Source organism: Indicator indicator, chromosome 21, assembly GCF_027791375.1.
Source record: "Indicator indicator isolate 239-I01 chromosome 21, UM_Iind_1.1, whole genome shotgun sequence".
Classification (NCBI taxonomy): Eukaryota; Metazoa; Chordata; class Aves; order Piciformes; family Indicatoridae; genus Indicator; species Indicator indicator.
The window spans coordinates 17062751-17074669 of record NC_072030.1 but is presented as its reverse complement, the minus strand read 5'-3'; the positions used below and the strand labels follow the sequence as shown (position 1 = coordinate 17074669).

General features: G+C 43.8%; 1 protein-coding gene across 1 annotated transcript; it reads left to right on the top strand.

Moving 5' to 3' along the window:
- The first annotated feature begins 2318 nt into the window (after positions 1-2318).
- On the top strand, positions 2319-6913 carry DHCR7 (7-dehydrocholesterol reductase). Its single transcript, XM_054390598.1, has 7 exons — positions 2319-2404; positions 3278-3500; positions 3862-3952; positions 4595-4808; positions 5280-5484; positions 5698-5829; positions 6449-6913. The coding sequence occupies exons 1-7, from the start codon at positions 2319-2321 to the stop codon at positions 6911-6913; spliced, it is 1416 nt and encodes a 471-aa protein (XP_054246573.1).
- The last annotated feature ends 5006 nt before the right edge of the window (positions 6914-11919 follow it).

The following is an 11919-nucleotide window of genomic DNA, read 5'->3' as shown; positions in this document are numbered from 1 at the left end:
TGGTCGTCAGTTCCCTTTCTTTCCAAATATTTGTTCTTTTTAGCGGTCTTTCCCACGCGCTGACTGAACCACGCCAGCCGAGACCAGCAAGGTCCGCGGCGTGCTGCTCCTCTGGACCTTCTCACGGGAACAGCCGCTACCGCGCCTTGCCCTTGGAGTAGGAACCGCTCTGCGCCAGACGCCCACCGCGACTCCGCGCCAGTCCGCATCCGCCGCGCCCTCACTAGCGGTGTCGCGGCTGCCGCGCGGAGGCGGGTCGCAGCGAGAAGCGGCCCCACACCGTCTCCTCAGCCCATGGGTTGAGGGCGTTCCACCAATGGGGTGGCGCGGAGCGGGGCGATGATTGGTCGGAACGGCGCGGCGGGGCGGGGCGGTGTCATGATGAGGAGAGCGGGAGTGTCGCTGAGACCGGCTAAACGCCGCCGTGGACCGAGAGGCACTGAGCGGGCGGTACCGGTCAGCGGCCGTGGGTGAGTCTCCGCTGTGCTATCTCCGGGTGGTGGACAGCGTCCGGCGGGCCCGGCCCGTGCACGGGACTGCTCGTAGGTAAGCACCTCGCTGAGAGCCATATTGGGCTTGGCGAGGAGCGCGGTGGCGGAGGGGAGCTACCGGCGAGCCAGCGGCTGGATCGGTGCCCCCTGGCTCTGGTGCTTGGTTTTCATTTGCCCCTTCCCCGCCCAGGTAATGCCCTCCAAGGTACCCGTGGGTAGCATGAGGGGCCTGGCATGCGGGAAGGTGCTGCCTTCCCTGCCCACACGAGCTGCTCGACCCTTGCTGAGCAGCCCGCTGCTCCCTTCTGCGCTTGGGCAGAACACGGAACTCTGCGGGCCATTGCACGCTAGCCAGGGATTTGGGTTTAAAATGTATATTCGTGAACAGGACTCTGCCTTGTTTCTGTAGGAATAAACCCTCGAAGTGAGGGGTTTTGCCCCACTTCTACTTAATCACAGATTGAGAGCCTGCTGCTCCTTAAGGGGCCAGGAGCTGGCAGCTCAGGGGTTATAGCGTGGCTATAAGGCAGGAGCTCGCTTGCCTGTCCTACAGTACCTCCATGAGGTGAACAGGTGAGATGCAGAGGTTATGGCCAGGTTTAACCAAGAGTCCAGGTAATCAGGCAGGTTCATGAAGATGAGGCAGGTCAAGCTGGGAAGTCAGTCTGTAGGTCAAGGTCAGGTCCCCTGACTGTCAGGTTGGCCTGTGGTGTGATGACAGTGCCAGGCTAAGACCAGGCAGTGGCCATCATCCCAAGCTTGGGGGTCAGGGTCAGGCTCAGTGAGAAGAGCCAGAGTCAGACACAGACCCAGAATAGCCAGGCAGGTCTGTGGGGTTGAGGCTGGGCTGGGATACCAGCAGGACCCATGGTAAGGCAGGGCTCTGGTGGAGCAGGAGCTGTGGCACCACTGGGACAGGGCTTGAGAGACTTGGAATGGGCTGAAATGGGTCTCCTGGTGCATAGGCAAGGTCAGGGGAAGCCCTAGGCCAGCCTAGACAGTGAAAGTACGGTCTGGTAGTGTCCTCAGGGCCCTGCCAGTGTGTTATATTACCATTTCTGTTTCAGTGGAAATGACTGCCAGTTTCTAATTTGAGTTAAAACATTGAAGCTTGAAAAGGTACAAAGCTAACAACTGTTAGCAAACTTCCTCCCTGAACAGCAAACTACAGCACTGCATGCTAAATGTTCAGGTTATGGGATGATGGGTCTTGAACAAAAGAAGTATTTGGGCAAAGCAAAATAAAGCTGTAATGCATGAGAGAGAATTAGGTATTGCCTGATAAGTTGTTCCCTGTTCCCACTGATTTAGATGGGATCATAAACTAAATTAATTTAAATGTATAAACTAAATTAAATTAAAGAAAACAAGAGAACATATGCAGAGCAAGGGGAAAAGCACACAGTTTGCCATGGTCCAGTACAGGTAATATTACAACAGTAGCAATTTCTGTAATTAAGGAGGGCAGTTCATTACAAAACTTAATTTTCAGAGGTTTATAAGAATGTGGCAAAACAGATTTCTTTACCTTTGCATCTCAGATATAAGTAATGAGCCATGTATTGTACAACATACCTTAAAAAAAGGTTCCAGTTAGCAAGAAGTTTAATGGATTACTTCGACATCAGTGTTTTGATAAATATCAGATCATGAGGAACTGAAGAGGATTTTTTTCTTCTTACCTTCCTCCCTCAAATTTCTTGTAATCAGAAGGCTATATAATAGAGTTTTATAACTTCTATTTGTGTTTCTCTTCTGTAAAACCATAAGAATTACTGAGAACCAGCTGGAGTAATACAATGAGTATTTTCTTTCATACAGGACATCATGGCAGCCCATCAGGAGAAAAAAACTGAAGAAAGAAAACGCAAAAGTACCCACAATGATACTCAAACCCAGTGGGGAAGAGCATGGTGAGAGAAGCTGATGACCCTAATTAGTCATTGTGCTTCAGATTGGTTCATATTTACTCTTATTGATGCTACACTCGTTTTAAAATTCACTGTTAATAACAGGTTGCTGCATTGCCCTTCTTTTGAAAGCTCAAGCTTTCTGTAGGAACAGATGCTGAAGACGACTTCTGCAAGGTTTTACAATAGAGATCTTGCCAGATGGGCTGAGTTAAGACAAAAAAAAAAAAAACACGGAAAGCGAATCATAAAAGCAAGTGCAATAAGTACAATTTGTAGCTCTTTCAAGGTCTGAACAAAATATTTCCTGAGAGTTGGAAAACAGACATCCATTTGCTGTCATCTCCTGTTGTAGCAAGATTTATGGCTTGTATCCCTGCTCTCAAAAGAGTTGTGCAAGTATTAGCAGAGTATTTTCTTGCAGCTGGAAACAGCCACTGGTGTTTATATGGCTTGCCACTACTGCCAGTGAGTGGTAGAACAAGTTCAACTCATGGCTGTCCAAGGTCTGTGTTTCCAAGCTTTGCATAATGCCTTTGTGATTCTTTTACCACTTCAAACTGAATAATCGCCCAGTTATACCCATGGCTGCCACCAAACCCAAAAGGTTGTAATAATAATCTGCTTTTTGGAGGGGAGATATAATCTTTTCTTTTGCTCTGATCAACTAGCATAGTTTTCTAGCAGTTTGTGGTAAAGAAAGTAATATTCTAAGTTTTTAATAGCTATTTGACCCAAATAAATGTTATGTCCTCTGAAAACATTTTCAGTTTTCATTTGCTTAGTCTGGAAGGTCCACTGAAAAAGTTGCCTGACTTAATCAACCACCATTCTGCCTGAAAGCTGGGAATAAAAATGCTCTGTTTTGGATTGCAGGGAGGTGGATTGGTTTTCCTTGGCCAGCATCCTTTTCCTGCTCATGTTTGCACCACTTATCGTGTATTACTTCATCATGTCCTGTGACCAGTACCAGTGTTCTCTGGCTGATCCAGTGATTGACTTGCTCACGGGCAATAAACATCTGTCTGACATCTGGAACAAGACTCCTACACTGAGCTATAGGGCTGCTGGCATCTATACCCTTTGGGTCACTTTCCAGGTATGTTGCAGAGTTATGATCTGGATGCAGTGGCAGGTTTTCCAGCAGCTGTTGGGTGAGTCCTTTGACACCAAGGATAAAGGAATGTTGCATCAATTGTCCTGCCTCCTCACCAAAAAGGAATGACAACCATACATGAAGTACATCTTTAGACTTGTCTAATAGCTTAGTTTAAATCTAGTCTAAAATCACAACAGCTAAATTTAAGCTTAGCTTAAATACCAGTCTAAAATCATAACAGCAAATGTGTTTGCTTGTGCAATACTCAGTTGAAACTGCTGAGTGTTACAAGTGTATGAAAGGGGTGCTGTTTGCTGGGGTTTTGTCTGCTTTTGCTGTTAATACATTCTCCCTCTTCTAGGTGGTTTTGTATATGTTCATTCCTGACTTCTGCCATAAATTTCTTCCTGGCTATGTAGGAGGTGTACAAGAAGGTGCTGTCACCCCTGCTGGTAAGGTTTTCCTTAGAATACGTTCACAGTCTACAATCATTTACAGCAATGGTATTTCTATACCTCCAATCTTCAATAACCCTCTGTATCTGGAGGATAAATGCTTTCACTTTCCTCATGTCTTAAAACAAAAATTAAAAGCAACCCATGTAAGCTTTTAGACTGAACTAGAGAATTTCTCTCTTGTACTGTTAGTAAAACTATTGCATGTAGCAGGCACCACACCAGCAATGGAAAAAAACAGTGTGAGCATTCTGGTGCTTTGAGTTGGCTATGGACTATTGCCAGGATGTGACAGTGCAGTTGCAGCTGCTGAAGCTGTGCTAACCCACAAGACCTGATCAAAATGAGTGTTGTGAACTAAGCATGGGAAAGGGTAGCTTCTTGCCTTAGTCCATTTCAGGGGGGATTCTAAACTGACTGTTTTGTGAAGCAAGAATAATGAGAAAAACAGCCTAACAAAGCCTGGTGGTTACAGCAGAGTTTAATGAAACTTTCAGCAAAGTGCCACGAGGTCATTAAATGGGAAGATGAGCAGAGGGAAGTCATATCAGGAGCACTTGGTTGAGCTTCTGTATATTGTATGCATAAGAAGCTGTATTAATACAGTGTCACTAACACTGCATTTTCTTCACACCTTAGGTGTAGTGAATAAGTATCAAATCAATGGTCTTCAGGCCTGGATCATTACCCATGTGCTTTGGTTTGCAAATGCCTATTACTTCCACTGGTTCTCACCCACCATCATCTTTGACAACTGGATTCCTCTCCTGTGGTGTGCCAATATCCTGGGATATGTAGTTTCCACATTTGCAATGATCAAAGGCTACTTTTTCCCTACCAATGCCAAAGACTGGTATGTAATTTATATCCAGGGAATATTGGATAATTGGACATACAAATTGAGTGCTGCACAGAATAACAAGAGCAGAGTATATTTTACTGGCATGGATGGACAGGCCAATGTAGGACTGTGCTCTTTGCTTCATTAACTCCATCCTCTGTGTTTCATGCTACATGTCCTGTGACTGGCAGCCTCAGTGTCCTATTTGTGACAAAAACATCCATCCTATTTGTGACAAATAAGGAAGATTAGAGGTAAAGTGTTTGACAGAGCTACCAAGAACAAACCAGGGTATCTCTGAAGCTAAAATTTGTCCCTATTAATATAATGCTTTGATTGGGTCAGTTCATGTTACATGGCACAATGTTAAGTGGGTTTATAATTTTTATTATCATTACATCATGTGAATCTGAAATGTGCCATCAGAACAGTAATTCCCTGTATTTGTGTATAACTGAATCTACAATCCTTTGTGCTTTCTAGCAAATTCACTGGCAATTTCTTCTATGACTACATGATGGGGATCGAATTTAACCCTCGAATAGGGAAGTGGTTTGATTTCAAGCTGTTCTTCAATGGACGCCCTGGTATTGTAGCCTGGACTCTGATCAACCTTTCCTATGCTGCTAAACAACAGGAGCTGTATGGTCAAGTAACCAACTCCATGATCCTTGTCAATGTCCTTCAGGTAAGTTCAGAGGAGGAAAGAGAGGAACCAGTTTACAAATCAACTGGTATTGAAGTAGAAAAAGCTCCTTGCATTAAAATAGAACTCACACCATTTTTCCTGGCCTCAGTGACCTCATTCAGTGATGAATGAGAACAGAAAGCTCAGGCTACTGCTTTTAAATAGGATAGCTGGTGACAGTGCTCCATTATTAACATGACACTTCTCTTCCAGGGGATTTATGTTCTGGACTTCTTCTGGAATGAAGCCTGGTATTTGAAAACCATTGACATTTGCCATGATCACTTTGGATGGTACTTGGGTTGGGGAGACTGCGTTTGGTTGCCTTACCTCTACACTTTGCAGGTAAAATTGTGGTACAATAAATATGTGTTTGAGCTGAAAAGTAAGAAACTTTCATTTTCCAGAAACCTTCTCCCCAGTAGTTCCATTTGTATCTTAAAGTGTTTCTGGACAAGTTGAATACTAAGTAGCCTTTACAATAATTTGTAACAATTGACTTGTAGGAAGGCTTACTGTCTGTCCAGGGACTTGACATCTTTTCCTCTCCTCCCCTCATTTTGTGCACTTTTCTGTCATTGTCTATTATACCTGTAAATTTTTCTACAGACTTTCAGACCATTTTTCTATTCCTGGATGTCAAGGGCTTTTTGGTGGGTGGTGGATGGGTGGTTATTTTTGTGGTGTTTTGTTGGTTTTTTTTTTCCTTTCTGTCCTGGTTTGTCTACAGCCTTGCAATTTGTCTTTTCTTGTTCCACCTAATAAATGCAGGTTTGAAGAGAGAGAGAGACAAAAAGTAGGGTGCAGCATTTTCTGGAAGTTTTCCTGGTTTTACTGGCAGAGTAGATTTTTTTCCTGTTCTTTCTGTTTATCTGTTCTGGGTCACTGTAGGTGAAGGAATTAGTCTGGCACCCTGAGCATGTTTTTAAAGTAAATCGGTGATTGTCTCTTTTCTGCACCCCAGGGTTTGTATTTGGTTTACCACCCTGTACAGCTGTGCACAGCTAATGCCATGGGGATCTTGATACTGGGCTTGATTGGCTACTACATCTTCAGAATGACCAACCACCAGAAGGACCTCTTCCGTCGTACGAATGGCAACTGCAAGATCTGGGGCAAGAAGCCTGAGTACATTGAGTGCTCCTACATGTCTGTGGATGGGACCAAGTTCTACAGCAAGCTCATGACCTCAGGCTTCTGGGGGTGGGCACGCCACTTCAACTACACAGGAGATTTGATGGGCTCCCTGGCCTACTGCCTGGCTTGTGGGTTTGAACACCTCCTGCCTTACTTCTACATCATTTACATGACTATCCTGCTGACCCACCGCTGCCTTAGGGATGAGCACCGTTGTCTCAGCAAATATGGGAAGGACTGGAAGCGCTACACGGCTGCTGTGCCTTACCGCCTCCTGCCAGGGGTATTTTAAGGCTAAGACAGAATCCAGGGGCAATGAAAAAGACATTTTTTAAAGTTAAGCTAACAAAAACACTTTGTAAAGGATACCCATCAAGTTCTGAAGGAGAAAGGTGACTGGACAGTAATCTTGCTGTGCTGAAGGAACATGTAGGCAGACTGGATTTAAAGCAAATTAAATGAGGTACTGAAATATCCTGGCTTTTTAGAAGACTCTCTTACCTGGATTTTTTTCTCTCTTCCTTTCTCAAAACTAGTGTGGAATCAAAGTGAAGTTGCATGTTTTGAGACTCTGAAATCTCCAAAAGCTGTGAGGAGGCCTTAGTCTTTGAAGTAGCAGGGTCCTGCAACTAGTTTCCAATGATTTAGGAGAGGAAGAAAATAGTTGTGAGATCTATTGATAAAATAAGCTATATGATGTGGTTGCTTGTGACAGTCATAACTTAGTCAGTGACTCCTCAAGGGAGGTTTTATTGTTTGTTGCGCTACAAGAAGTTAACTGTGGAAATACTGAGCTGTGGAACCTGATCCTAAAGTGGTATGCGGGAAAATTTTTATAATCTAGTGCAAATATTTGTAAAAGCTGAGATAAATTGGTATAGCTCCAAACTTACATTAGAAGACAGAACCTCAGAAAATGGTGCTTGAACAACTGGATATTACTTTGATACTGAAACCAAGCTTGCTGTGTGAAGATACTGGGAATATGTTGGTTTCTTCCATATGGATAGAAAACTTTATTCTCTATCATTTGTGTAAAACCTTATTTGAAAACTTTTAAAAAATAAATGCTTGGTTCCAAAACAAGTTTAAAATACTGCTCCTTTTCCATTCAGCTCTGTCTTTTCTGATCATAGTTATCTTGCATGTTACCAGATTCAAAAGGAGCTCGTAAAAAGAGTGTGACTGCAGGAGCTGGTTCAAGAATGCATAAAGGAGAAAAAAAATATCAAGAAAGGAGGATCACAGTATTCACCATGCATCTTGTAAGAGACTGGATAGTTATGTTCAAGGGTCCTGGTGGACAGAAGGATGCCCATGAGCCAGCAATGTGCCCTTGTGGCCAAGACCAAGGGCATCCTGGAGGGGGTTAGAAGGGCTGTGTAGGTCTAGAGAGGTTCTCCTGCCCCTCTCCTCTGCCCTGGAATATTGTGTCCAGTTCTGGGCCGCTCAGTTCAAGAAGGACCTCAGGGAGCTGCCTGAAAGATTCCCGCACAGAGCCACAAAGATGCTGAAGGGAGTGGAACATCTTTTAGGACTGTTGTACCCCATCAGTTGCTGGCCTGCATTGCCCTAGGCTGTCCTTGACTTTGCTGGAGTAATTGGACAGTTTATTTTCTCCACTTCCCTAAGGCCCCACAGTTGTGTCCTTTTCTTCTGTAGCCTTGGAAATTGCACTGACAGTTTGCTGCTAATGCCAACTCTATTTAAATATTGCAAGATAATCTGGACTCAGTCACTGTAACCTTGCACAGCACGTACACTCCCTTCTCACTGATAAATCCTGGGTGATTAGTGGAAGAAATTGCCCATTTTAAGCCCAGTAAAAATATCAGCACTTGAAAAATAAAACTGGGGAAATCTGAAGTAAAAGGGAAGTACTGTGAATAACAAGAGCATTATGTATTCAAATGCCATTTCTGTTACATCTCAGATGAGGCCCCATCCTCTTGAAAGTGAGGCTTGACAAGGCTCTGAGCAACCTGCTCTAGTGGAGGATGTCCCTACTGACTGCAGGGAGGTTGGACTAGATGACCTCTGAAGGTCCCTTCCAACCCAAACCATTCTATGATTCTATATGTATACAAGAATCTACGTCTGGCTGGAAAAGAAGCTACTGACTCCATTCAGGTTTGTATTTCTGTGAGCTTCACCTTAACATAAGCAATATGCCAGCAGTACTCTAAGCAGTGTTCAGCTAATGCCATCCTATAAAACTGACTCTTTTGAATGAGTATCAACTTGTTCATCTTCAGACAGGGTGATGCCTGGGTCACATTTTGTTGTTTGCATGGCAGTGCTGTTAAATTGGTTTCCTCCAGAATGCAAAAAATACCAAAAAAAAAAAACCCAGCCCCAACCCAGTATATATTTTTCTTTGAAGGATTTGTGTGTGTGTGTGTATGAGATTAAATATGAAATATCAGGACAAAAGTTATTGTTACTATGCTGATACTACACTGTCACTATCACCTATACAGTTCCAGGATGTATCTCTCTCTAGTATGCTGGGAATTTCAAAGATGGAATTGTCAATATTGGTAAAATGGTATTAATTAACTTGGTTATAACTAACAGGACAATACAGATAAAGCTTCTGGTAATTGGAACTGTTGCAAGTTAGTTTTGGCTGGATTATTGTAGAAAGAGAAGTATTAAATGCCTATTTTAGCAGGGATCAACAGGCTGAGCAACTTCCAGATTGCCATAGACCTAAGGAGAAGAGAATAAATCATAATCTGCTACTGTATCACCATTTCAGATTGTCAGTATTCAGGTGGAGGAAAGTGGGGAGAGGGGATCTTCCAATACCTATAGGGTGGGGAGGATGCTTTCCCAGAAGGAAAACCCCTGTCTCTACATAGCACCACAATACAACAGCATTTCTGACACCAGGACTCTGCAAAGCTACCATTCAGTTTATTCCCATCCAGCTTGCTTTAATGCTGGGGGACTCAGTGGGGGACTACAGCATGCATCATAAGCATTTAGGCTTATCCATGTTCATCAATATGTGAATTCTTCTTAGCTCTTCTTCTGAGCAACTCTGTGACTCGTCCAAAGAACTGTGCTCAGGACGGAGTGAGATGTGATTGCCCAGTCCGGGCCGTGTTCAGTGTGAATGGCAGCAGAAGTACAGGCTCTTGCCTCATGGTGGCAGCCACGGAATATTTTCTGCTCTAAGTGATCAGTCCAAGTTCTACCCCTAGAATCATAGAAGGGATTGTGTTGAAAGGGACCTCCAAATGTCATCTAGTCCAACCTCCCTGCAGTCAACAGGGACATCCTCCATTACAGCAGGTTGCTCAGAGCCTTGTCCAGCCTTACCTTGAGTATCTCCAGGGCTGGGGTCTCAACTGCCTCCCTGGGCAACCTGTTGCAGTGTTCTACCACCCTCGTGGTTCAGAACTTGTTCCTACCATCCAATCTAAATCTGCTCTGCTCTCATTTCAAACCATTTCCCCTCATCCTATCACTGCAGACATTTGCAAACAGCCCCTCTGCAGTCTTCTTGTAGCCCCCTTCAGCTACTGGGAGGCTGCTGTTAGGTCTCCCTGGAGCCTTCTCCAGGCTGAACAACCCTAGCTCCCTCAGCCTGTCCTCATAAGGAAGATGTTCTGTTCTCTTCAGTATCTTTGTGGCTCTGCACTGCACTTTTTCTTCTGAGAACTTGGAAACTGGAGTTGTCTCATACCTCAGTGCTTCTGTATCACTTCTGGCTGTGTACAAATCACACAGAAAATGAATTTGAATCATTCTGAAGTTATGTACAGGCCATTCCATACAAATTTCACAGGCAGTCTTAGTGGGTTTGTGCTAGGGGTGTAACTGGAGGGAGAGGTACAGTGATCCTTCTGTTGGCAGGACTGTGGTGTTATTTCTATGGCTCTGTTGAAACTCCTTGTTACAGCAGAATTGGAGAAAGATTTATTTTTATGGGCTTTTTTAGGAGAGAGAGAATAAGGAAATAGCCTCTAGAAGCAAACTGAATGCTATCTGTGCAGCCTCAATTTTTTCTTCAGAAAAGAAACACTTATGTGCAAAATGTTATTATTTATAGTGCTTCATAAAACAGCGTCCAAAGCAATAATGGAAAAAGGAAAATGCATGACATGATGGTTTTGCATTAATAAAAAAGCATTGTACTATTTGAATTGCATTTTTCTTATAATTTAATCTGATTTAGTGGTGGTTTTTATACTTGTTTCTCCATGGTTTATGCAGTGAAGAGAATGCAAAATGCTATTTGAAAGCTGCTAAATATGCCTCAGTATCTCTTTCCATTATCTAATCAAAATTACACTAATCAGGGGCATAGCCACTTGCAAAAGGCTGTTTGGGAGGCAGAATGATTATTTCAGGACTTTTGAAGACAATGCACTTAATCCAAGCCTTAATCTCTTAAAACTTGTGGATGAGTACTCATGCAAACACTTAGGTACTTGGGGCAGATTTACTAAGTATAAATAATTGAGATGTGGTAGCAGTGAGGGCAGCAACAAGGTGAAAAAAAAACCTTACAAAACTCTTCAGTTCTGCCAATTTATTGTCCACAAGTAGCTCAGCAAAGTCATTTGTTATGTACTGGAGGGATTTTTTGACTGAAATGGCAGATACTGCTCTAACGATAAGCAAGTCTTGCTGTGACTATACAAGAGAAAATACTGCAATTTTTTTTTCCTTCTGATTAAAAATACTTGCAGGAAACTGCCTACAACGACCTGCCACATGAATGTCATTAAGGTTGCAACATCAAACCTGTGAGTGTTAGAGGATGGATTTATGATGGCCTTAATAACTCCTCCTCTGCCCCCGCTCTACTCTGATGCTGGCTGCTCACTCCTCTCCCACCCAGCTCTAACCCCTGTGTGGGCAGCATAAATGAGGCATTGGTTTGGTTTATTTTGTCATCTGCTAGGCATTAGGATAAACCTGGGGTACCTGTCATACCATAATGTTTACTTGCAACATACTCACCTGTCAAAACGTTTACAGGCTTTACAATTCTTTCTTGTGTTTCACTATCGAGTTGGCAGCCTTAGGACTCCGCGCTGGTACAGTTGTCCTCTGGGCTTCTGGTGCAAGAGGCAGGGAGGGTGGGACAGATGATAAGCTGGTTAATGGTTCGTGGGCCGAGCGTGGGCCTCGGATTGCTTTCAGCTGAACCTGTTTGCTGCTGAGGCAAAGGTGAAGGTTACACCAGCAAAAACGGAGCCGGTCCTTGTCCTTGACCCTGGAGAGATCCCGTGTGAAAGGCGAATATTTGTTTTCTGTGTGGTTGCCTGTGAAAAAGGGAAG